The sequence below is a fragment of the Leptosomus discolor genome, chromosome 20 (genome assembly GCF_034619465.1).
Source record: "Leptosomus discolor isolate bLepDis1 chromosome 20, bLepDis1.hap2, whole genome shotgun sequence".
Taxonomy (NCBI): Eukaryota; Metazoa; Chordata; class Aves; order Leptosomiformes; family Leptosomidae; genus Leptosomus; species Leptosomus discolor.
Window position 1 is genome coordinate 6,833,676 of NC_141410.1, and position 27,495 is coordinate 6,861,170.

General features: G+C 46.3%; 1 protein-coding gene across 1 annotated transcript; it reads right to left on the reverse strand.

Moving 5' to 3' along the window:
* Nucleotides 1–772: 772 nt before the first annotated feature.
* On the reverse strand, nt 773–26,381 carry TMEM201 (transmembrane protein 201). Its single transcript, XM_086475995.1, has 11 exons — nt 26,281–26,381; nt 20,018–20,138; nt 19,197–19,391; nt 17,174–17,350; nt 16,185–16,576; nt 15,511–15,714; nt 4,766–4,983; nt 3,080–3,151; nt 1,917–2,207; nt 1,299–1,430; nt 773–870 (listed from the first exon to the last, which is right to left on the reverse strand). Exons 1-11 carry the CDS (start codon nt 26,379–26,381, stop codon nt 773–775), a joined length of 2,001 nt encoding a protein of 666 aa, XP_086332121.1.
* Nucleotides 26,382–27,495: the final 1,114 nt, after the last annotated feature.

Below are 27,495 nucleotides of genomic sequence, written 5' to 3' on the forward strand. Positions count from 1 at the left end.
CTCTTTCCAATGCAGCCACCAAAGGATGCCTGCCCGCGGTCTGTGCATACGTACGGCAACAGCGCTGGTAGGAGGTACGTGTGGACAGCAAAGTTTCTGAGAACCAGCACGACCAGAATGGCAACTGGTCAAAGTGGCCTCAGAGCACAGCCCAGGTGGAAGCACATGGACATAGAAGATGCAAGAATATGACAGAACAGCCAAGGTCACCCATGTACAAGCTTAAGGCAACTAAAGAAAATTCACTGATAATTTACAGGAGAGTGCCAAAGGGGAGAAGAGGAACCACTGGGAATGCTGTTACAGTACCCAAAGCGGAGCACCAGCTACTAACCCACCCCTCTTCTCCAGCTCATTTGTTCCAATTCTCCTCATTTTAACAGCACCATCAGCATGAGGTTAATATGTCAGAAAGAAGAGCTGGGGATAGGTTCCAAAAAACGCAGTTTACACATTTGTCAGCCTTGTGTCTCATACCAGTTCCTTCGAAAGAAAGTGTATGGGCCAGAAAAAGATTGTCCTCTTGCTCTGAACTGGAGCTTTCTGGGAATTCTGCCTGCCACCTCCAGTGGCAATCCTGCGATATGTTCTACCTGGAAGTGACAGCAGCAGCAGCTACCTGGGCTCCTTGTCATGACAGCTGAGAATACAGTAGTTTTTTTAAAAACCAGCATGCACCATGGTACGGCCATTAGAAACGAAGCCACAGTCGAATTCTTCGTGTCTCCTCGGAAGCAGGTGGAACTGGAAAGAAAAGGAGTGTTGGGACAAATCAGCGCAGGCTTCGGTAGATATAGGCTGATGTGAAGACAGCATTGAGAGTCAGACTCACGGCCAGCAGACCTCGGAGAGCGGAGTTACCAAAACGACCTTAGGAGAAGAGGACAACACAAAGAGAAAAAGGGAATATAAGAAATAGCTATTAAAGAACTGACGAAATAACTAACAGTGAACATATGTTGTGCTTTTTCTCTCTCTTTGCCCAGCATTTTCCCCATAAGCAGAAATTGCTGAAGCACTGCTCTCTCTGGTTCTATTTTCATCTCATCGCTCTTATCAACATCCGCATCCCCACCCCTTTCCTTCCTTCTCAGTTTAGCACTCTGCCAGTATTCTTCAGACAGCCAAAGAAGAGGAATAGCCTTACTGAAGTCTCAGATTAGCAGGCAGAAGATCCATTTTGCCACTACTTATTTATTTGATCTCAAGATCAGATCACGACGACAGCACAGGAAAGATCTCAGCTACCTGTAGAAATGCTCACACATACATGAGGCACGCACAGGACTTGCACCTACCTCTCCAGCCCGCCAAATCTTCCCCTTTGGTAGTTGTGTCTACCACACAGATAGATGAGTGTGACGAGCGATTCTCCTTTCTGATGGAATTATCACTGCAGATACTCCCCCTTTCCACAGCAGATCTCATACCTGCAATGAGAGAAAGATATGAAAATTCAGAAGACACCAGTGGAAGCCAAAACTAGCAGAAGTTACTGACTAAAGATAGACAGGAGTAATGAATGGTTGCCTGGTAAAAATCATGAAAGGATTGAGGACAGGTGTTGGAAAAAAGGGCAAATTTCACTGCTGTGCAGCAGAAGTCGCCTGCATGTTTGTCTCACACCCTGTCTGTATCAGTACCACCACATCCGTGGTTAAAGGAGTTATCCAAACAAGGGTGAAGGCAGCAGCAGTAGTATCCCTGGGGCACCACTAAGTGAGAAAAGGACGTCTGTTTTGACAGCCAAGAGGCTCTCCAGGCCAGGGGATTCTTAAGGGAGCTTTGGTAGCCCACCACTCACCACCACCTGGGTTTCTCATCTATTGTGTGGCCTAGATGATGCGTGGCTCTGCTTGCAAGCCAACTCCTTCCTACAAACGCACCTCCAGGAGTGCAGCAGGCTGCCAGCATACCATGCATTCCCTGCTCGACGAGGTTCTTCTTTGGAAAAGGGGTCAGCTCAGTGGCAAAGATGTTGCTGTCTGAGTAGGTGTGCTCCTCCGAGCTAGTTGGGGTGAGCAGAGCCTCATTATGAGATTGGAAAAGCAGCAGCTTCTGTCCTTCCAGGTTCAGGCGGGCAGGGCTGATGAGCGGCCGGCGGTATCGCAAGGAACCTGAGCTGGAAGTCACCGAGCCAGCCACCGACGGTGCTGGAGACGGGATGTGGGAGGGAGCACAGCTGCCTGACAGCAGGGAGAAGTGATCTGAAATGGAAACATCCCCGAAGAGAAAATAATGAGATTATAATCCAAATACAATAGGCACATTTTTCTTTAACAATTCTACAAGAAAAGGGAACAAAAGTTGCAAATGTCCAACGCATCTTGTACTAAAATTCTTTATTCATTCCAGTTCCCACGCTGTAAAACATGGAGAAATTCCACACGCACTTCAGTACGCTCAAGAATAATTTAGACTAGAGATGGGTCTATCAGGAGCTGGGTGAGCTTTCTGCTCAGTTGTGTCCATCAGGAAAGCATGCATTATCTATGCTGTCTTGCAGGTAAACTAATCCTTCCAGCATGCCTTTAGCTGTCAGGAAAACGTATCAGGATGCAAAGAGGTTTGCACAAAGGCATTAGCCCAAGTGTGACTGCATTTCCAGCAGCAAACACTTAGGCAGCAGAAACAGCCAAATGATCCATTTGGGGTCAGGAGGGCAGCAGACAGGTCACTGGAGGACAAGGAATAAAAGGACAGAGCAGACAGGGTAGCCAAATTAGCAGTTCCTTGGGCTGGGGAAGGACAGTGTAACAAAAGAGCTGCCCTAGGAACAGTTAAGAGTCTCCTATCAAACCAATCTCAACTCAGCTGTGGAGCAGGGAAGGGATCTTTGCTTTGTCTCACTGATTTCACTGTGAGCTCTCCCAGGGAGAAGGGCATCTAACACATACAGCACCTTATTTTAAGGCAGTCCCACTCTTAGCTGGAACTCTCTGCAGCATTTCTAACAGTGAAACTCACACTTTCACTGGGATGTGAGCAGGGAGGAAAGAATTCAACTTGGATCCTGTATTTCAACCCACTCACTGCAAATCCTGCAAAGACAGTTGCTCTGGAAGGCCTAGTGCATTACCTGATGTAGGAGATTCCCTGGAGCAAGATGACTGCGAGGCTGGTCGACTGCCGCTGAACAAGTAGCCAGAATCTAAAAAGCAAAAACGGAACAGTTTGAACTCAGCTGGCTCAGCTACTGGAGGCCTGTCCTTCAGAAACGTAACTGCATCATCTTGTCATCAATATCAGAACGGGACGGGTGGTACATGTAGGCAGGAAAATTGTCCCGGTTTTCCCGGGTAGGCTATAGGCCAGCATCAGAATAATCCACTGTTCCCAGCTGTAGCAGAACAGATCTGTCCAGCAGGCTCCACAAGCAACCCTTTGACCGTATCACAGCCTGGCTTGCCTCTACTTTAAAAGGAAGAAGGTGAAGATAACGGTTGTATCTTTTTCTTGCTAAAAGAGCCTTAAGGGTAGATCATAGGGTGAGATGAATTCCCATCTGCCAGGCACCATAGCCATAATGAGGCAGAAAAAAGAAAAAAAACCAAACCAAAACAACACAACAACAAAAAAGTACTGAAGTCAGGAAAAAGAAGCGCTACAAATGAAACCTCAGAGCTTAAATCATTCTTTTTCTTAGGCACTTCACTGCCGTAATTCTAAGTAAACGGCTTTGGAAGTTGAAAACCTTGCTTTTTGCATAAAACACCTGGCCCAACAGCATGCCCTCTCCAGTCTGTCTGGCTTTGCACCTTAACAAAAGAAGCACAAGCCTCACAAGGGTGGTTTAGCACGCAGCGGGAATCCCAGCCGTCTGGTGCATCTGCAGCTGCCCTTCCAGTGGCAGTCGGGTAACCAGGAAGGTGAAGGCTCTGCCAAAAGGTTTGCATGGCTGGTCTTCCTCTTGCCAGATCTTAGCGGATCTGGCAAAATTGCTGCCAGCGCGAGCTAGAGAAATGTTGAATGAACTCAAAAATCCCCACAAAATTGTTCTCTCTGCTGCGGTGTTATCCTAGGAACTGTCACATTTTGGCCTCTGACCTTCTGGTAATCAGTTAGTGACACAGGAAAGCTTAGCTTTCCTTGGATGGAGAATGGCATTTGCATGCTATTTCCCCACCTGTGAGTTTCAAGTGCAGCAAAACTGAAGGCTTACTGGGAGAAATCCTTTCCTCAGGCCTATAAATCGTCCCTAGATGGCACAGAGCCCTTAAAAACAAGACAAAATGGCATCTCTAAAGCAGCTTCAATAGCTGTGCAAATACCTACCAAACCCAGACTTAGGGAAGAGCCTGCCTTCAGCTCTGCCCCCTTCAGCTGCAGCAAGAAAAGCAAACTACACAAAGCAGCTAGAAGGAAGGGAGCGATTGCTCTTGCCCGACCAGTTATCCTAATGCTCCCAATCGCTTCCAAAAGCTGCTCTTCGCCATTCCCGTGTCTAACTCTCCTTATGCCTCCCTCCCACACATAGCTTTGGAGCTTCTGCCATACTGCCACGAATGCCTGGAGAAGCCTATGGATTTTGGTAAACCCACATTCAGTGAGACGTTTTGTTTCACCAAGACGGCAGTGGTACGCTGCACGATTTCTTCATGTCAAAAAAACAAGTTACCAATGCTGGATACTCCTCTGTGCCACAGGAGCAGCAACTCCTAACCAGGACTGTAACATGTGGATACTTCACAGCCCATTTTCTTCTGAAGTACCGTACCATCCCACTGTCATTTCCCTTGGGCCAGAAAGTTCCATGCACACTTACCTGCTCTGGCCAAGGAGGGGATGGTACCCAGCGACAGTGCCCTGTTGAGACGACCAGGAAGAGAGGAAGAAGTAGTTCTGCATGGCGATCTGAAGAGCTGTTGGTTTGTCAGCTGGAGAATACTGGGTGGTGTTGGGACAAAGAGAGACGTAGGCGAGGAAGGGAAGCCAGTCCCAGTGCTGCTGGGAAAGACAGTAATCGGATCTCCAGAAAGGAACCTGCAAATGACACGCATGACAAACATTTAGCAATGAGCACATTCCAGTAACTCCCTCTCTCAGTTGTACTTGCATGAACACTTGCCTTGTTATCAGGTTTATACCAATTTTTCAGCGCAGGAGTGCAAGATGCAGAATACTTAAGAGTTTATGGGACTGTTCCTACACCTTTGAAACTAGGGAAGAAAGAACTGCTCAACCTTACTTAAACTATCATGCACCAACCTGTCCCATAATACAGCGTGGAAAAAATGGTGGAACAGTTTAGGAACTCAGGTGCAAACAGGCATAGTACCTTAGTTCCCTCCCTGGATGAGAAAATTACCCAGAGACCACCAGAATGCTTTACAAAGTCCGGATACACACAGGACCACCAATAGAGTACATCTTACGTTTGTTATGCGCACATGCAAACAACATGCTTAGAAATGTCACAACTGTGGGAAGCAACTAGCTATCTACCAGTCTTTTTGTCTTTAGACGCCAGATCAACACCTTACCTCTGATGCCAGTACAGAGAAAAGTTTTTTATTTGTGAGTACCTAGATAAACATTTAGGCACAAGAGTTCTGTTTTAAAGCGAACATTCAAAGCTCTTTAATACATTTGCCTTTATTATACTTTTGAGAGGTAATGAAGACTCACTAACCTTATTTTACAGATGGGAAAGAGAAACAAAAAGAAGGTAAGTGACTTGTCGAGAGTCACATAAAAATCCTATGATAGAACAGAGACACAATCCTGGGTTTTCCAGTCCTAAATTGAAGCCTAAACCATTACATTGTCCTTTCTCTGCATATCCTAATTAGCCACAAACATGTACTAGCATAGCTATTCGGAGGGAGTTGTGCTCTTGTAGCACACACTCCAGGAAGTGTCTTGCTTCTAGTGAGTGAAAAAAATCAACCTCTATTGTAGCGTCTGGAAAAAATTTAAATTAGCAACAATAGCAGCAATTGTATTTCTAGATCTGCGAGTTGTTTCCAGTGGGTTCTTTCCGAGTGAAAGAGGGGAGCTGTAGAACAGCGTGTCCAACTGGAGAACATGAGACAGGAGGTAGCAGACAAAACATACTAAGGGTACCTGTACCAGTAAGCTTGATTTTTAAGTAATACAGACATAAGCTGACTGCTATGTCACTGGTAAAATAACTGTATAAAAGGACTTCGTATTATTAACAGGTTTTGCAGCTAGCACTGCCACAGTATTTCACACTCAATTACCGTATGCAAATAAACTATGCAATTAGTTTCTGATACCCCCATTTCATCACCTCCCTTTGCAGTGGTTTAAAATCTAAAAATCAACCTGAGACGAACAAGCTGTCAAAAATTTACTCCTATTTTTATGTTCTTTCTATTCCTCCTCGCAATCACGTACTGATCTCAGTCTATGTGTAGTTTTGTTGACTACACTGCATCAGAAATGAGTCAGCTTTGGGACTTGTATCCTCATACCACCAAAACTAGCACTCTAAAAAAGGCTGCAATGTTGAAAGTATAGGAACTTTGTATTATTTTTAACAATTGACTAAAATACATGCAAGAAAATCTAGAATGTGAACATCTCTCAAGGATCTCCTGTAAGACTTTTGTTTAGTTAGAAACAGGTAACACTTATTTAATAAGTCATGATGAGTACTAACAAAGCATGAAGTGAATGTTTTAAAATGGAGATATCAGACTTTGCGGCACATAATCATGCTGCAACTTTAGGAGGTTTAATCTCACTTCTAATGAAAAGAGAGACAGATGAGAGCAGCCACATGGCTTTTCTTCTGTCAGAGGAAAGCCAGCAGAGAATCAGAGCGTGAAGGAATATATATATATATATGTATATCTCAATCTTGCGCTGTGAGGTCATTTATGCATGTGCCATTCTCTTTTGGAGATTAAAGAGGTGATGAAGCAATATTATGCAGTGCTAGCACGTCCAGAAGAAGCAGTCTAGAGTTAAGATTACAATTTAAAATACCTTATAAAACTACTTATCTGCTAGTATGAGGCAGACATCAACAATCCCGACCAGCTTAATGAGGCTGAACAACATCTGAGCCAACCAGCTTCCTGGTGCTTGCAAGCAGGACATGCCTTTAACAGCAGCAAGGAACTCGTCAGTCTTGCAGCAGAAACTGCCCAACCTCTTCAGGTTCCAGAGGACCCAGGAATGGTGTCATGCTTCGCAAACGTGCAGAGTCCTTTAGTGCACATACATATACACATTTGCCCCACGACACATACAGATGTAAATAGCAGATGTACACATCCATCTCAGCTTTGTAAGAGAAAATGAGCGGGAAAGGAAACTAAAAGTGCAGCTCAGGACTATGATATGAATCATATCAGAAACAGCAATACCGACCACTCACTGCGCTGTATCTGTGAAGGGCCAAATCAGAGCATCGCCTGTGAACAACATAGCTCTTTTTTCCTAACTTTGCACCTTTTGTATCTTTGGGCTAAAGGAACTAAGTTCACACAGCTGCTTGCTGCAGTGGAAAACAGCTTATTTGGCTTACGGCTTTGGGCAATTTTTCACTTAATGGGCTGGAAGATATTACAACATTTTATCCCTCATAACCGCAGCCTCTTTCCTGGGATTGTACTTTTTTGGATCGGACTTCCATGGGCTCTGCTGCTTAACAGCCCCATTTCTCAGTGTCATCAAGTCAGTGCAGTCAGATCCTCTGGGCACCTGATGAACATTTGTCCTGCACCATCCAGAAACGGAATTTTTCTGGTTAGCAAAGAAGAGCTGAAGAATTTTAAGCACAGCATACTAATGCCGTAGGATTGAGTGCTGAACAAAGAATGGCTTAAATATTGATCTGCTCTGAACAAAGTAAATTCCTGCAACGTGCAAAAGCCTGTTCCTTTCCTATGTGCTCTTCTCTTCAGCGTTTGCCGCTGTCATGTCAAGAGGGCTAGATGCTGCTAAAAAGCAGGGATGGTGTCATGGGAATGCACGTCATGCCTGAGAATGGTCAGCTGAACTAAAACTTCTTGCAGAAGCAGATGAAAAAAAGGTGAGGAGATCAAGAGGATCATAAGGCAGAAAGCAGCTACATCATGGCCCTGGAATGGAGCAGTGCAGCTGCGTCTTTGCTCTCTGACTACTGCATTGCTCCAAGCCATTTGTGCACAAAAGAATGGATAAGGTAACAGCGAAAAAGTAACCAAAAAATAAAGGAGGAGGAGGAAAAAAAAAAAAACCAAACCAAACAAGAAAAGGCTCTGGAGTCAGACAGGTTGTGGAAATAGTCAGGGCCCGGAAGCCGTTTATTTCAGAACTTGGTATTGTGAACATCAAGAATTGGGTATCTTAATTAGTGTTTACAATGATCACAGCATTACTAGACAGTTGGGCACAACTCTGCTACACAGATACTTTAAAACTGAATAAATAGAAGGTTAAAGAGCATTACATGGTGTGGGACCGTACACTGTCCTGAAGAAACACCTCCTGCCAGCAAAGCCTCCCCTCCTCTACCCCAATACCTTCCCCCTCTTATACAAAGACACCACCATACAGGTGTGCCTTTTTAATTCACATTTTAACCAGAGATGCTGCTCACCCCTGGGACAGAGAGCCACATGGGAGCGCATGGGTCAGGTCAGACTACAGGGCTGTAGATGGACCCACTGCTACTATCAGATAATTCAGTACATGAAGTAAGAAGGTAAGATGCAGTCACAGTCAGGCAGCTTGCTGTATGTGCCCAGGTTCATGTGCCTGGAGGCAGCCAGGGAACCATGTATCAGTCATGGGGTAAAATGTTTCCTCTGGACTTTTAAGTCCCATCACAATTTAGTTATGAGTTATCTATGTACAACCGCACCATTTTCCCCAGGCAGCACGGGTGCTGCTGCCCAAGACTGCAGAAGTAGCTCACTATTGCCTTGCTGCTGGCTGTGAGATGAGCAAGTTTCTGTGAGCTGACATGCAGTCACTTGTCTGGTCTGCTGCATCCCATCAGCCAGAGCCATACCTGTGCCTCCAGTCCAGTTGACAGAATCAGGAGTAAAGAGCAATAGTGTGAATAAAAAAAACACAGGCACAGGGAGAGGGGAGAATGATGCTAAAAAAGGGCACAGGTCTCATACATATTAAGATTTTGATATGTGACTTGGAGAGCTAGAAACTTTAGCTGCCAAGACTTAAGAACTCTTTTCTCCTATATGTTGTCCTGCTTTGGATGAAAAAGGAGGGTTGAACTAGAGCTGAAAATGCTCCAGCTGCCAGGTCCTGCACTAGTACCTTCTAGAGCACAGACAGATATTTGGAATCAACTTTGCCTCCCCTTCTAGCTGCTGGCACAAAGGTGGTGGTGGGGTGTATACGCACAACCCACATCTACAAAAATCCAGATTTGCTGGCATAACAAAAATGTTCAGAGGACCCTCTTGCCTGCCTGGGTACTTGACAGCTTTGGTCCCAAACGAGGCTTTACAGGGGATGACTCAAGGTACACTTCAGGACTGAGTACTACTGCCCCTTTCACATGAGAGCATCTGCCACGGCTCAGAGAGGCCCCAAGTGTACCTGCAGGCGACAGCACACCTGGAACGAACTGGCAGGTTACATGTGACAGCACACAATTTCAACAGCATCTCTTTAAAGACCAAAGCAAAGCCATACACCACAGCTCCCTGCTTTCACGAGTGGAGTCAGTCTGGAGCAATCATCTGGCTATTAATTATATTAATTTTTATAAAAGTATAAATAATTTGTCCACAATACATCAATACATACTTTCTACACTATCTAAGCGTGATTATTAGCTTCACATAATTTCAGCGTACTTGAAAAATATTCATAAAGCCAAAATAAAACACCACTACACCGTTTTTGTATTCCCCTCTTCTCCTCACCCTTTGACACACCCAAGCTCAGCTCACTAGGGCATGCAAAGCACAGGATGTTGGAAAGGAGGAGTTAATAGAAAGAATGGGATATAAATACAGCATATTTAGAATTCTAAAGGGCCACAAAGGCGTCAGTTTGCATGCAGTGAGGGCTTCAGGAAGACCAGAAACAGCAGCAGAGATGCTGACTTGGTTGCTAGCTCTGGGTTCTCCCTCAACCCCCCTATAGTCTGCAGAGTTGCTCAGAAATTTAAGAGTGCAGCCCAAGTATGCTCTTATGCCCAGCGACACTCACTGGTGGCAAACGAAGGAGACAAGCACTGGCCTGGCAGACGTACAGGCACTGCTGTCCCCAAACTGCAGCTGTGTCAGTTCCACTGAAGCAGAGCAACATAGTGTTGTTCAAAATCTCATCCAGGGAAAGGCACTTAGTGAACCCACATCGGCCCCTTTATCTATCCAGCTCTGCTGGGCAGGGTACAACATGCTTTTGAGTTGGCAGATCAGCCACGGCCACTGTCAGAGTAAAGACCAGAGTCAGCCACTTTGGGCTGGAGCAGATTTGATTTCAAGTGACACACAAACCCACTAGCAATCCCTCACCACCACAGCTCCATTCTGTAGCACTGTCCCCTTGTCCAGACACCAGCATGTGGCCAGTATAAAAAAAAGCAGCACCTGAAATTAGAGGCTTTTAGGCTAAAATCCTCTAATACTGTTAAGATGTTGGCAAACTCTGGCCTGCATGGCTGGGAGAATGAATCCTCAGGCAACAAAGCTGCATTGGGCGACCACAAGTTACCACATGCTCCACTGTTGGCCTGAAACAAGAGTCCAGCTAAGTGAAAGCAAGATGCTCAGAGCACTGATCAAGTGGTTCTGGGTGATTTTTGGGACAGCCGTGCTAGTAAGCTACCAGCCCTTTGTTATCTATTATCCCCCTCAGCAGAAGGAAATGTATACCCCTTGTGTCATACAAAATAGCACCTCAGCTTCACGAAGATGGTGGCACCGTGCTCAGATGTTGGACTTGCACCGAAACACCTAAGCTGGAAGCATACATTTCCTTCTGCTGGACCCGCTGTGGGGGAAGCAACCAGGCAGAGTGAGGTGGCGTATCTAACTGCTGAGCTAATTCCTAAGTGAACCTCAAGTAAAAAATGCAAAGTTGGCAAAGCACCTTCCTTACAGAACGTACAGCATGGCATAGAGTTTAGAACAGACCATGTGGTGTTGAAATTGGGTATTGCTAAAACAGTCTCAGTAAAGGCAGTGGTGGATTAACTTTTTTTTTTTTCCCCAGAAACAGTCAACAGTAAAATACTGCAAACTTAAAACTGATCTTCAGGCCTAATTGTCTAAGGAGACATGATTGGTACAGACTGAATGCTACCAGTTCATAAATCAGAACATCCCTGGAAAAAAACCTCCTCCTTTTTTCCCTCTCCTCCAAAAGATCAATCATCCTCTACCATCAGCAAAAGCATGTGAGAAAAACAGAAAGAGAGGAGACTGACAGTATCAGAGTCTCTAAAAGACCAAAAATTCAATTGCTGTAAGTCTGGTTTTGAGGCTCTCAGGGTTTTTTTTGTTGTTTTTCGAAGTAGCAGCACAGACATGCTGAGGCACCAAGAAGTGGGAAAATAAGCTGACACCTGAGCAAAGACAAAATCTTCTTTGGCATTAAAATCAAACAACAATATATGTTTTGTTATTTTGCTTCACCTTTGAAATATTTTTCAGTGTGAGTCCCAAAGTTCTCAAATGACAAGTTGTGGACAAAGCACCACAGAGAGAAGGGCTTCAGTTGTACAGCTTGGCCATAAAATGAAGTGGCTTTCTGATGTTCTAACATACAAAATCAGTGCAACTTGTAAATATACTCCATTGGTATTAATCTGCATAAAGTGAAGACAAATGGATTTCTTGCTTTCATGGCAATTGCAGTTAACATATCTCCCAGATGAAAAGATTTTAAACTTTCAGTACAGATTTGCACTTGCTGTGCAAACAGAGCTAAATATTTCTTAACAGCATTATTCAGGCTTCACAGTGTCAACCCCACTCCTTCCCACAGATCTACCAACCGCCTGTTCCCGGTATCGAGCGTGCAACCTCCCCAATCCCATCACAGCACTGCACAGGGGAAAAGTCCAGAGAATAAAAGAAAAGATCAAGCACAGGAAAACAACATAACACTTCAGAGTAAAACATCATAAAAGGCGCCAGACCCCAGGGGACTCAAAGATGGCGCATGTTTAAATTGAAACTAAAAAAAAAAAAAAAAAAAGAGCTGCTATAAAGGGAGGAAAGCAGCTGCTCAGAAGAAATAGGAGGCCACATGAAATAGAAAAAAGTGAAACTTAATACAGCCTTGACTTTCAGCTCCTGAAAGTAAAACATCTGAAGAGGGTGACAAGCATCTGAAGAGGCTGCCAGAGTTTCTTTGCTTCTGGGCAAGAAAATTTGGACAGATTATTTTATTCTTATTAAAAAAAAAAAAGAAAAAGAAGGGAAATTGCAATTAGAAATCAGGCATGACATTATCATGACCACCCTGACACATTTTAACAGTTTATCAGCAATTCACACCCCTCCTCCTTCTAGCAGTCTCAATATATCCTTCTAAAAATGAGATTCCTCCCATCACTTGGACGTACTTGACAGCAGAGCAGCAAGAGGAACTGCTCACCTCTGCCACACCAGGCGGTTGCCAGTTCATGTGCTAGAAGCTAGCAGGAACTTTCAGTCTAACTTGTACAGGTAAGTGCAGAAGACAACCATAGCTAAATAGAAACATCAGTCGTTTCTGACATTTAACTTTATGGGTAAAACTTGAAAGTACTGAAGCAGGAAGAAGGGAGGAGGCGAATAAAAAAGTCTAAATGTCTTATTTCACTTGGAAATAATAGCTGAAGGTTTCCTGGGTCTTCTGTGCAGCTTGTTTAGAGAATGGCAGAGCTGGCACCAGATTTGCTTCCAGTGTCCATTTCATTAGGTGGCTTTGTCCTCCTCCCTTTTAACAGCAGATGGGCTGCAGAACAATGGTTGGAAGGGCTGCTCCACTGGGGAGTTTTCCAGGGGCAAAGACATTATAGTGATCACTGCACTGAAAGGAAAGCTGAGTAGACATTGACAGCACATCCAGATGCAAAACTGTCCCCTTTTATTTTTTCCCCTGCCACCTCCTGTCCTTTCACCAGCTTACTACTGTCTGTATTAACATTGCTCCCTGCTCCAACAGGCTGACAGGTATTGAAAAAGACTGGATTTTTAAGGAACGTCTCCTAACGGACTGCAGGAGAGGGGCACCAGAGTGACTGTGAGAGTCTAATCCAGCACTAAGGACCCTGCACACTTCTGCCAGCTTTTTTTCCTCTTCTGAGGAAGTTACATGGCTTCTCGTAGTACTCACTTTGAAACAATTCCCTAAACTCAATAAAGTGTCTTAGGGAAAACAGGACACAGTGGTTATCATTTAGCATTTTGAAAGTCTGAGACTGACTAAGAAACAATGTTTGACTATGAGCTGGAAGACAAACCTTTTTGGTCAGGATTGATAAATGATGGGAATACAGAAGAGTGGAACCAAACCTTGCAGATGCTGGATTCCTTTTGTGGACAAGTGAGTAAACAACCCTCAGAGCAGCATCATTCACAAGCACCAGAACGGAGAAAAAGGTGTTCTGTTTGCTTGGAGATGGATATTGCAGTTATCTGCCGGCACCAGAAAAAAGTTCCAAAGGAGAGCACACATGGGAAGCAGGTTTGGGTGTTCCCTTCCCACGCCAGTTGTTAAGTTACAGGTACATAGTCCTTCAGCCAGGGGCTGTACCTTCCCATGACACACTCAACTGGGCTTACTGTTAATGAATCTCTACAGAGCTTTTGTTAGTGCTACCTTTCTGCTTTCACAATGAATACCGGTTTGAAGAACAGTAACTATGAAAAGCTATGAAATATTTTTTGTTTCCCCTAAAAAAGCTTCTATAATTTCACCAGCATCTGCAGCATCCAGTAGTGTTTGAATCTTTTAGTAGGAGATGAAGATACTTCATAGTGAGAGCTCCATTCTGATTATTTTAGAGTTTATACCCAGGAAGATCAAGACACCCAAACCACTTGCATCAGACCATTAGTGTGGCAAGTTCCATTGTGCTATTCTGAACAGAAGAAAATAGAAGATCTTCTGTACCAATGCTATTTCCTCTTGAAAGACCCAAATCCAGATGAGAAACTCTGGAGCGCCTTGCAAAAAACAGTGCAGGATAATCAGACTGCTTATCCTAAGAGGCCCCAGCAAGTTAATCCTACAAAAACCCAAGCAGCTGAAAGCTCCTTCCTCCATACCCAGTAACATCCAGTCGCCCCAGCTTTCAGCAGAGGGCTGCCAGGCACTCAATTCAAAGTCACAATTTCTAGACCCCTTTCTTCAGCAGCACTAACGACGCCAGATTTCAAAAAATAACCCCGCCAAGTAATAAGAAAAATCCACCTCTATTGCCATGTGGTCCCACAGCAGAGGTTCCTACCCCTTCCGATAGCACATCCTCCTAATCTGTTCTCAACAGTAAGAAAAACATTGACTGAGTAAGTAGTAATGCTCAATGATAGCTGATCATATACCATAGCATGAGGTTGTCAGCCCAATATTTCTTCTCTTTCTAAGGCTACAGGAGTGGAGGAATATATGCATTTTTATCCAGTTGTGCTTTTACACAGATGTTCCTCCAGGGGTGGTGGGGGTGGGTGGTAAAAAGCCGGAAGAAAACCAGCATTGAAAGCAACAGCCAGTGGTAGATTTGAAAATTTAGCCTAAGGCAGCTGAATACTTTCAGATATTCAATCGAGACACCCTGAGCTACAGAACCTTTTAAAGCACCCTTTTAAATAAATTACTGAAGTTCAGTTAAAAGCACTTAAGGATGCCTCTCCATTTAAACTAGGAGTCACAGGAGAACGGCAGAGCGAGAGAGCATGCAGTTAAGCGATGCTACACAGTGGAAGGCAAGAAGAACCAGGTTAGGGACTCCGTGCCGCCCCCTCCTCGCATGCCTGTACACCATGCAGTGTTACCACAGCACACGTTACGAGGACTTGGAATCCAGAGGCAAGTTCCCGTCAGTTCGAAATTAAAATGACCAGCACCATTAGAAAACCGGAGGTGGCCTGGGCCCCATGGAGGATCAAGGCAGAGGATTCCTCTGTGACTGGCTAAGGATGGACAGGCAGTGAGAAGAACCAGAAGGACAGGAGAAGCCAGAATCTCTTTGGCTGGAGGAGTAGAATGGGGAGGAGGCTGCATTTATGGAGCAGTTTGTGAAGCAGCTGCTGGAAGAATTGGCTTGGGGGAAGTTGGATATTTGCACTGCTGACGTAGGACTCAGGAGGAAGGGAGAATGGAGGCAGCAGGAGTAGCTTCCACGGCTAGCACGAGCAGCGGAAACGCTCCAAGCAGCTAGCACAGTGGGAAGCAAGGATGGGAAAAAAAATTAAAATATATATATATATAAAAAGGAAGAGAAGATCTTCACTGTTTATCTAATTAAAAAAAAAAAGAAACAGAGGAAGGAAAAATAAAAAGAGGAGAGAGAAGCACCAGTTGCAAAGAGTTCACAAGGCTTTTTCCTCCTTCCCCCAGTGTCACTGCTCTGGCTCTGACCTTCGGGGCCGGTATCTCCGATGGCCCGTTGACTTCCGCGTGGCCACTGCTGCGGTGAAGCCCACCAAGCAGCACAAGGATGTGATGCCAAATTTGGTGGTGTCTAGCCAGCTGGGTGTTTCTGCTTTCAGGTACTTCTCGGCTAAATGCAGACTCATCACTATGAACCACAAGACTGAAGCAAACGCATCAATTCTCCGGAGCCTGCAATGCCAAAAAGAAACAAAACAAGACACAAGGTAAGAGTTTAAACCCCAGTGAACCCCCCTAGGTCCTGAGGAAGGGGAAGGAAGGTAGCGAGAGTACACAGACTGAGCAGGTTACGTACTATCTCTTACTATGGTTTTACCATCTGCAGCCCTTCCCACTGCTGTAGTAGGTACTTGAACAGATCAGCTCCGCTCTCTACCAGATCACAGAGCTGCACACAGAGCTTTTCGTTCACAGTAATTCAAGCTTAAATTGAATGAACCAAGGCACAGATCCAAAGCAAGCTCTGCTGTCTCCATCCATCTGGCCGGCAACCCAGCACAAGGAGAACGGTACCACCCAGTACTACATATGTCATACTGGCAAACACTTACCCCCAGCTCACTGAGTCAAGACAGGGCAAAAGACCTCCAACATAATGCAGTTTTCCTTTAAGCGAAACAGAAGAAAAGAGCACAACCCACCTGATACGCCCAGCTAAGAATATGGCCAACAGGCAGGTGAACAGCCCAAGGACAGAGACCGCCATCTGGTGATTCTTCCCGTAAGCCCACGCGGCACTCAGGTTCTCCACCATCTGTTCTGGGAGCAGACGGAGCAGCTCCTGCCAGCGTGTCACCGTCACGGAAGCGTCATTTTTCAAGTCTGCATGTGAGCTTGTGCCAGTCCTGCTCTGAATGGGCGCTGAACCAGAGGAGCCAGGAGCAGAGATTGCTGCACTGAGCGAGAAGGGGTTGCCCGACCCATACAAGGCCATCAGAAGCAGGAATGCACAGCTGAGGAAGGCCAAAAACCGCAGAAATATCACCTGAGCTGGTGCGGTTATGGAAGCAGAAGAGGAGGATGAACATAAATTCTGCAGAGGAAGGGAGAAATACTTTGTCAGAAGCTGAAAGAACTGTAGTAAGGTTTTGAAATGGTGCTTTATGAAACACTTCCAGACTGTATGGTTTACTGGACAGTTTTGCTCAAGTCCTTGTAAGTCTCTGCACTTGGCTGACACCACACGGGATGCTGCAGACTAACAGAGAGCAATAGCAGAGCCATGAGCAGAAGCCAAAGTCAGGCAGGGCAGCGAGGCAAGGAGAAGGTCATAATTCACTTCCCATCGTTCTTACTTCTTTTTTCCCCCCCTGTACACATAAATTGGATTCCCTGCCTCCCCTTTTCTGCCTATCCCACTGTTTTCCTCCCACTCTGTTCTTATTATTACTTTAGACTTGCCTTCTGGCAATTGCACTGAATGATACCAGCAAGAGGAAAACCTCAAACTAACATGAGGAGCATCAGCAGCAACTATCCTGTGCTCTTCTAAACTTCGGCCATGCACCCAAGCTCCCAGAGTCAGAGAGCCCCAAGGCACTGCCTGCCTTTTCCAGCAGCAGACCCAGGTGCAGAGGTACCTAGTCCTCTGCACTTCTCCCTACATTCTCGGATCTCTCCCTCCGTGTACCTGAGTATAGGTCTTGTCTGTCTCACGGCGTTTGAAATGGTGGTTGAGCAGCAGTGCCCGGAGCTGGCGATTCTGATGTTTTATGTAATACTCCACAGCAGCCTGGCACGGACGGCACAGCTTGTAGGTCTGCTCCAGATGGTGCTTATACACCTCAATCTCCTCATCATATTTGCCCTGGCAAGAGAACAGGAGAGGAAAAGCAGGTGAGAACTGCAGGTCCCTCACTAGTTACCATGCTTGCTGCTGACATGCAAGCAAGGCATGCTTCCAGCCTCCAGAAAAGCCCCCCTGAAACCAGGCCTAAACAGTGACCAAGCTGGAGGCCAGCCATAAAGCCAACTTCACATATAGCTGACCCAGCATCCATGTCCCAGAAGAGACAAAACTGCCCTGTTTTGTGGATGTTGAATTTCTGTGGCCCAATTTTGCTGTCTTTGTTGAGACCTTATGAACTCAACACAGATGATGAGACAAAAAACTAGAATTGCTCTTCCCCTCCTCAAATGAAGGGACACAAAAGATCTGTTGTTTCTTCATACCACTGTGCTGGAGAAAGAGACAAGCTCCTTCCAAAACTCAGCCCCAGACCTGAAGCCTGTCACTGTTTGAAGACTCCGTAAGTCATAGAATGGTTTAGGTTGGAAGGGACCTTGAAGAGACCAGGTTGCTCCAATTCCCATCCACTAATAGCACTTGAAAACAGACAGTGCATAGGGCTGAAGGTACATTTTTCAGCATCAATACAGTGGACACATCACTTATCATAGAGGGCTTCTACCTCCACTCCAAGGTTCTTACGCCAAAAGCATACAGCTGAAAGTATGCAGCTTCTTTGGGAGAGGGAATCAGAAAGATGCACTGTAACTGCCCAAGGGCTTGCTGTGGCAGTTTCACAGGCTCCATTCGCTAGAATTGAGACGGAATCACACGGGAGAGACTAGTAGCGGCAGGCTCATCCCTTACTAGACAGGCCAGCAATGCTGAGAGGCCACTGCTGTCACTGACACACATATCTAACCATGTTGGGTAACACGGTCCCATGTTTCTTAGCTGGCACGGACACTGCAGTTCACTGAATGCCTGAAAAGGGGCCAAAGGCTGGCATTACTTGAGCAAGTGGGTAGGTCTGGCAAGAGGCAGGGACTAGAAATAAAGCTGAGAAAAGGGAATCAGCCGAAGATGTTCTCATTAAGCATGATCAAATTTAAATCTGTTCCCTCGGAGTCATCCTGATTAAACTCATTACAATTACACAAAGCAGACTGGATTAGGCAACCCAGAGGATGAACGCATCCCACTATAGCACAGTCTTATAACCCCAAGGCTTGACCGTGGTTGAAAGCTAAGGAGTGCAGCACTAAATGTGCTGCACGAAGCTTTGCGGAGCCATGAAACTGTGAAGGAGAAACCCCCACTATCCTATCTTCCGTGCATATTAAGTAATGGGAAGGCCAAGAAGTTGCTCAGCAGGAAATCCTGCTGCTCTAACTGTAAAATCCCTTTGCCCTCCTAGGCACAAATGCCTGACCAGGGAGATGATGTGGCTGCACAGGATTCCTCTCCCATTCCACAAGTAAAAGCAGAGCAGCACAGCCAAGGCCTCAGGATAAACAAAATCTATTAAGGCTTCAAGGTGACTAGTGGGCTGTAGCACCTACCAGATCCTGTAAGCTCAGCTGGGTCAACAGTAAGTACTGCAGTTGTAAGCTGACCTCAGCAACGTGCGAGTCTGGTTTTGAGCTCAAGCTTCAACTTCCAGTGTCCATCTAGAACAGGCCATCACCTTCTGGCTATGGAGTAGGATTAGGTAGGTTTGCAACACTAATCAGTAACCTTCTCAGCACGGGAGTACCACATAATGCTTCTGGAGCACCATTCCACAGCACACTGAAAGACTCCTCCCTCTCCTCCTCACTAGGCTGCAGCATGGAACTCAACAGCGCAGGAACAGCAGATACATGCATGGGAATGCCTTGGACAAACATCCTCCCGTGACACCCAGTCCCTAACGAACACTTACCTCCTCCCTCGGTGAGAATGAAGCCAGCTGTTTGATCTTTGTGGTTTGATGGTTGTTGCATTTCTTGCAAAGCAGAATTTGGCTGCTCACCCACTGTTGGGGTTTGGTAGGATCACAGAAAGTCGTACCACCTGACACAACATGGTTAAGGTGTTCCATGTACTGAGCAGGGATGGGCTTGTTGTAGTCTCCATTCTGACAAGAAGCAAAAAGGGAGGCAGGAGGAAAAGCAAACATGAGATTGCAAAATCAAAGGTAGATATCCTCTGGTTGATAACAAGATTCCCTAAGCTCTGTCAGGAGCTCTACACTCCATGAATTCACCTATGTGACAAAAGAAATAAGTAAGAAAAGAGACAAAATGCTTCAAATCATCTCCCTCCTCCACTGTTCTGTACACCTATTGCAAGGAGCTGCTGGTGCTGGACTTTGGCTTAAGACAGGCTTTGTTATTTAATACTCTTAAATACAGCATTTCAGCTGTTTTAAAATACAAAACCAGAGAAGAATTGTTCCACGTATTAAAAAAAGATTCTTACGAGATATTGGTGAAAATGCCAAGGCCCTTTTCGCCCTTTGAAGCAAGAGAGGAAAATTTGTCCTCATCATTCTACATCAGCAAATCCCAGTACAGTGGATTCTTTCTCAAATTTGATGAAACGATCGGTTCCTGAGTCCACAGGTGCTCAGCACAGAGCTGCCAGCTGTCAAACGGCTGGATATTAACCTGCACTGGGTCTGTATCATCTTAAACAAGGAGCAGGGTTTCCCCACAGGGCATGCACCTTCCTAGCCACCCTTCAAGCAATTTGTCACAGTACCTCTTGGAACCCATTGTACTGCTCACAGTTGGGGCAATCCCAGCAGTTGCGATTCCCATATGGCACCACCGTGTCCTGATTGCAGAACCAGCAGTTCACTGTCACGTGTGTGGGTTTCTTCCTGTCAGGAAAGGAAACGTGTCAGGCATTAGCACTGAATTCAGCTGATGCAAAGGAAAGCAATGGCTTTCAAACAGGGAAACACAAGAGGCTGGAATAACAATCGATCTTCCCATTCAGTATGTTTAACGCTATGACTCAGAGTAGGCATTTTTGCAATGAAAAGATGGACTATTAAAGTAGAAATAAATTCTGCCTGAGACTCTTTGGGCTAGTACCATGAACGTGCCAAAACTTTAATAACAACTTTGTGAATAACCCACTTCGTTGTTTTTCAGAGGCATATTCGGGGGTGCAAGCCCTCTCCATAATCAGCACTGCTGATACATCTGAAGCGTGCAGTAGAGCTGCTGCTTAATATACAGGATTCTGGGAAATGGAAGTTACGATTCCCAAGAACTGTGTATGATGGTACTCAGAAACCTAGGAAATGGGCTCATGGTTACAGTTTTGTCTGCCCTGCTTTAGCAAAATTTTTCAAGGACAAGGGCATATCAAATCATCCCAAGTTTCAGGCACTGTAAATAGTTGTTTCTTCACAGCTTTAGGATACATAAGAAGGACCTGAGGAATCAACATGCCTTCCCCAGTTTTTAATGCACTGGAACTGAAGAGACAAAGACTAATGACCTGGAACCACAAGGCCCTTGCCTCTTAAAACAAACCTATTAAAACAACAGTCACTACAAGACAAACAGCTGTGACACGGCCCCATTGCAACAGGTTGTGACAGATGTTTGAGCACAGAACTCGGGCAGCCTGGCCCTTGAGCCTGCCTGCTAAAGAAGGTCTGCGTTTGTCTTGAAACTCGGTGCGATGCCCAAGAGGAAGCTTCCTGGCAGGTCAAGGCAACAGAGCCCAGCTGTCAGGGTTTACCAAAACCAGTCCCAAGCACACCTCCAAGGGAGGGCAGCTGTTCAGGCAAAGCTCAGGCAGGGACTCACTATGGCAGCTATGCAGACAGATGGACCCAGCTGCCACCAGCCCTGTTTGCTGCCTAATTCCACCAAGTCATCAGCATGCCTCCCACTGGACAGCTTCCACAACAGCAGTGAAAACATCTTTCACTGAGCAGAGGGGCTCGCTGAGGGCCTGGAGAGCAAGCAACAGTAGTCAAAGTGCTCACTGGTTGAGAGCAATGCCTCTTCTCCCTGCTCTAGGAAATGTTCTCTGCTGCTACAATATTCAGTAGCAAAAAATGCTGCAGGAATGTTGTCTAGCACTCTGCCACCAAACAAGATGGGTTGCTCTCCCCTTAGTTAAGCTGGCTTCTCATTCAGCCATCGCCTTTGTAGCTGGATGCCTACAATTAAGACTCTTCCCCACTCCCATTTCCATAGACCATGTCTTGAAACTTGGTTCATAAAATATCAAACCCTCAATGATGCTCGGGTCTCCTGTTTAAGCACGAACGATGAGGATAAGCTTGAAATGAAGCACCAGAAAGAAGCCTAAAAAGACAGAGTGCACAGAGGGTTGCCTGCCAGATGCTGAAAGAAATGGCTGGAGCTACTAGGGTGACAGATTCTCATCTCAAAATAGATGCATACACCCACACCCCTCTTAGGACGAATATTCACTGCTCAACTTTGTTCACTGCCAAGGGGGCTCAAAACAGTAAGTGATCCAAGTTAAAAATACCACCATTGAAACTGACAGGAAAAAAAAAAAAAAAGTTTAAACCAGACAGAAATCTAGGTCTCTCGCCCAAGCTATCCAAGAGCAGCCACTGTCCAAAAGCCAAGCAAATCACACGTCAAAACATCCACGTGAATGGTGGACAGCAATCCCTGCTGCTGCAAGCTTCATCTCGCTATCTTAGGTGTGAAAGCTATGAGAATATAATGCATAGGCTTCAGCATGTGAACAACCAAAATACAAGTCCTACTGCACCTTGAGCACACTTTGATAGCAAGCACAGCCTGAACTCCATCCTCTGATGTAGGTCATTGCACAGGTCCCCAGGTACTGTAGAAAGTGCTACAATCCCACCTTCATTCAGCTGTGGCACCATCCTCTAGCACCCATGGAAATAAGACATGCCACACTTCACTCTCTACCTATCATCAGTCTCTAACCTCCCTCCATGACACGACAGAGGAGGTAGAAACACTGATTTCAAGGGTAACAGAGAACTGAAAAGCACAGGCTGAAAAAATTAGTGAAGCACGCATGCTATAAAGCAAAAAAAGAACCAATGGCAAACCTCATTTGAGAACTCGCTGATATCAGACATCAAATCCTTAGTATACTCAAGAGCTTTCCATCTTTTCCAAACAGATTCCATTTCTCACTCTTCAGGCTGAGGAAGTGCTACCAAGGCTTAAGTAGCAGCCCTTCATTCTCACAATGTATGCAGAAGAAATTGCTAAATCCTGGATTATTTAGGATAAAAAGCAATAATCCTTCCTTTTGTGAACCTATAATCTGTCGCCATAGAAATAGGTGAGAAAAAAAAAAAACAACACCCAAACAGTTCCCAACCTGCTGGATGCAAAAAGAAAGGGGGGGGGGGGGAGGGCGAAAGTTATTTCAGGCAAGAACACGAAAAACATGTAGGTAGGGTGCTAATTTTCTAGTAATTGGGCAGGACTTCAAAACCAAGTACTGTATTTGGAAAGACTCTCAAATATGGATTTACATGACTTTGGAACTATATATACCTTGACTGAATTCAGGCAGCAGCTGAACGTAATAAGCTAGAGCACACACTGCTTCTGAAGTCAGACATTCTGTTATGAGGAGACAGACAATGCAAAACTAAGCATTCACCATGTGCTCAATCCCTTGCAAAACACCAGGGAAATGATTCCTAAGGAGTTTATAATCTAACACTGTATTAACTTGAACTAGCTCCACCGGACAAAGAACCACCCTACAAAATAAAACCTGGGCAACAAGAAGTCATTGAATTACTTCCATTGACAGCTGACTTGCTGTGCTACCTCAACACGTAGCCTGCACACCCAAACAAGCTACAAAAAATTCCCAGGTTTGGGCAAATGGCTTTGCAGGTAGAAGACATTTGCTTAAGACAATACTGGGGAGACATACCTGGAGTAAACTCAGTTGTGAGATGAACACGTAAATGTCTGACACTGCTCAGACAATATGACAAAATGTTCCTTTGTGAGAGGCTATCAGACTCCTTTATTCTGCTTACAAAAATCAAACCGCAGGTATACCCATTGACAAACACTGTTCAGCAACTAGTTTGTCTCTCTCACGTAACGTAAGAAGCAACTTACTCCTTCCAACTCCCGACACTCTCCACTATTCCCCATTTATACATATATTCAAGGTCATGCTTAAGTCCACACTTTTAATGGACTGACAGAATAACAGTCTCCCTGATAAGGGCAGGTCACATCACTTACCTGACAATAATAAACTGGATTTCTAAATATTTTTATTTCTATCTATTCCCCCCCTCCTTTACTGCTAGGTCAGACAACGAAGATGTTTGGTTTTCCTGTTTGTAAAAGAGGCCACAGGTGAACGTGCAGTTCTTTGCTGGGTTACCCTCATCCTCTGCCACAGATTAAAAGAAAAAAACCAAATCTCCATTAAAAGGATTTAAAGCAACACCCTTCATTCTGGCACTACCGGATTACAAAGCAATTAGACAAATGGCTATGCCAGCAAACCTGAAGAAAAAGCACACTAGGGAGGAGGAGCTCTTTTGCACAGATCGGTTCTGATCAGAACAACGTCTGAGGGCAGTTTGACATAACCAAGCTGCCAAAGCTCCAAGCTACAGACCAAGCCCACGGCACAGTGTGGTCAGCGTGACTGAGTTAAGAGGAGCTCATCAAACCTGATACCGTGGTCAGCTCACAGTTAGGGAAGCATGTCTATCACCTGTCAATAAAGGCATCTGCCAGTGCAGACCCAACGCTAAATCCCATTTTCCAATGTCTAGATTCCAGCAGGGAAACTATATCATAGATGTGTGTGCTCAGAACTAGCAGTTGTAGACAGGGTTGAAGATTTAGCCACATTTCTAGTGCAGTGTCACAGGTTATAACACAGCCTACCCTTCCCCGAGAGCCAGCGTCCTCTTAACAGAGAAAAAGGTGCCCTGTGGACCTAGGCAGGGCCACAGACCCACAGTCGTAACCGCCTCCTGTGGTGCCCCCCTCAAAAGCTGTCTTCTATGAAACTGCAGGTTTAGCAACTTTTAACACTCTAGAGAATACCACCCATCAGGACAGGATCCTCCAGAAAAGGCGCTTCTTTTTGCCAGCTCAGTATCTGTGACAGGCTTCGCAACTAAACTCACTGCATGGCAAGTTCCTACTGGCCTCTTCTGGAGTGAGTGATGGCTTATCTTGACTTTACTTGTAGAAGGAGCAGCTTCTGCCATCACTGACCCAAAGAGCCCCGAGAAAGAGATCCTCATGGGGTTCTCTGTGATCTGGAAGACAGACCACAAAATGTATCCGTTTTCCTATCTGGCCCAAACTCATAACGTTTAAGGAGTTCCTGTGCGTATCTGGACATCAAATCTTTTTTCTCCCCGATACAAAAAGCACTTAGTCTTGCTACTGTAGTGCAACTCCACGTGTTGATGGTTATTCCAGAACTACTTCCCACTAGGTTGTTCTGATATATTTTATTTCCCTTCCTGTAGGGGGTCATAAAGGCATCTTGCTAGACATGTGAGCACCCTCATGCTGAAAATGGAGCAAAACAGGGCTGTATCATAACATTAACACCAAAGGCAAAGGCAGTATCATGCCTGTGTTTGAATCAGTCCTTTATGAAGCTGTCCTTGATGACTTTGGAAGATTCATTTCACTAAGGCAAAGAAATTAGGTAGTATCACAATAGTATTAAGAAACACAAATACCTAGCCCTAAAGAATTATCAAGGTCACCTCCTGAAAATATTTACAACTCACCAGCAGTTTTCAAGGACTTGGAAGTAAATGCTTTCCATTCCAGAGACCTTTTGATGAACTTAAGCAAAACAAATCCAATCTCTTCCCTCAAAAGACACATTAGCCTCAACTGGGTCAAAGAAATGCTGCCTGCTTCACTAGGGATCGCTTTAGGCTACTAGTACTTCTTAGCTGCCCTAAATATGCCATAAAAATGCCAAGTCTTGTCTACAGGCTAATATGCCACTGACCATTTATACGGTTATGTCAACAGCAAGCGCTTTAGAGCAAACCTTAAGCATTTTATTGTGGATGTAGAAATATGCTTCTCTTCCAAAGCATAAACTTGAAGTGAACCTGACACAATGAGCTCTGGGACCGCCTGTTTCTCCAATAGATGAGCGGACTGCTCAAGTCTGCTCCATTATAAAGTCTAAAGTCTCTCTTATTGCATATATTCCTACATTCATTTCAAGCTATACCAGACCAAAATCTGTCAAATCAAGCTTTACTCCTTTTGTGAAATCTGTATCCTGACTTCTCTCCTGATGCTTTTCAAACCTTGTTTTCAGTTGGTCTGTTTTCCTAAGGTCAGAAACATCCTCTACAGTTAAGAAGCAAACGGCCACAGAATTTTGGTCACTAACTAATAACTCTGACTCCTATGTAATCCCCTCAAGTTTTATCACGGCACTAACAGCCCTCTAGCACTCTCCCACTGTTCCCCACGCTTCCACCTCCAAACCAACCAGCACAAGAAGCCAAATATTCTCTTCCCCTGCCTCAAACACGTCAGAAAACAAAAGGGGCAAGCCCCGAGCCTTCAGCGACCTCTGTCAAACCGCTGGAAGGAACACCAGCCTCTAGACTACGGGCTGGAGGGAGGGACACGTTTTAGATTCCCCAAGCGCGGCTCCCACAGCGGGCAAGACCCTGGTGTTCCGTGCTGGCACACAAAGACACGAAGCAATTCCAGGGGACAGGGAAAACCGCCATTTACCTGCAAGTTTCTGCTGCCGCTAACGATCCGGGGTGCTCCGTCCCTCCCCACGCGCCTCCTCACCACCACCACAGGGACAAAACCGACCCCGGCAGCCCGGGGCTCACCCGCAGCCCTACCCGGCCTCTCCGCACCGCGCTGAGGCTGCTCCCTCTGCAACGGTCAGGGCGGCGAGCCCCAACCGGAGCCTCCCGCCGCCGCGGCCCCTCTGCCGCCGGCCATTGTCCACCGCCACCCGGCCCGGCCCGGCTCAGCCCCTACCTCCGAGCGACGCCGTAGAGCAGCAAGGCGGCAGCGGCGCAGACGGCCACACCGAGCCCGCCGCCGGGGCAGCGGGCCAGCAGCGCCGCGGCTCCCTCCATACCGCTCCCCCGCCGCCGTTGCTCTGACCTCAATGGCCGCGCTTTTTACGGCGCGCGGCCGCGCCCGCGCCGCCCCCCCCCCCCCCCACGCCCCCCCGCCGCCGCCCCGCTCCGCTCCCCCTCGCGCCGCCGTCGCTCCGCCCCTCCGCCGCGGCGGGGGCGGGCGGCGTGAGTCACGGCGCGAGGAGCGCCGCGTGAAAGGCCGGAGTCGTGCGGCGGCGCCGTGAGTCAGCGCCGCAAAGGCCGAGATCGTGGCGGCGGAGGCGGGGGCGGCCCGCCGGGCTCCCTGCCCTTCCGGGGAGCGGGGGAAGGGGGGCAGGCCCGTCGTGCCTGGCCCGGCGCCCAGTGCAACCAGCTTTTCGGTGGTTTTTTTTTGTTTTTTTTTTTTTGTTCCCCCTCCTAATTTTAGACTTTCTGTATTACAAAAGCAGCTCCGGCCCTTTCAGGTGGCGGCCCTACCGGAGCCAGAGACCGAGAAGCCCCGGTGAGGGGTGGCAGCAGCAGCCGGGGACTCGCACTGCTACAGGCCCAAGCCTGGGGAAAGGCTTTTAAAAGCGACACGTCCCCCCAAGAGGATTCCCGCCCCCCTCCCCCGCCAAGGGGCACTTGGACAAGTGAAACTGGGGATAATGGGGCCTACAACAAGGCAGAGAAATGGCAATTAAATTTGGGGACATTTGAGTACATTCTTGAGGACAAAGGACCTTAAAGGTCTTTTCCAACCGAAACGATTCTATGAGAGCTGTTCGGAGAATTACAGAAGCAAAACGGGCAGAGGAAGGAGAGGCAGGCAGCTCCCAGAGAACAGGCTCTCCCTCAGGATGTACTTCCCTACCAGAGCACATAGCTGTCTGGGGAAAACGGTAGATCCCTCCAGTTACACGGCCGCACTCTCCTCCCTGATTTTGCAGCACAGGTTATTATCTTTTTGTGGTTCTCTGATCAACTTTGCCCAGTACACCATGCAGGTAACATCTCGCTTTAGCCAAGGGGTAGTGTGGCAAGCGGAGAAAGAATTAAAGTCCAGGGCTTTGTGGGCAGTTTGTTACCTGGGAGCCAGAAGTGGAAGACTGCTGCTCTAGCCTTTCCCTCTCTCTGGATACAATGATAAACA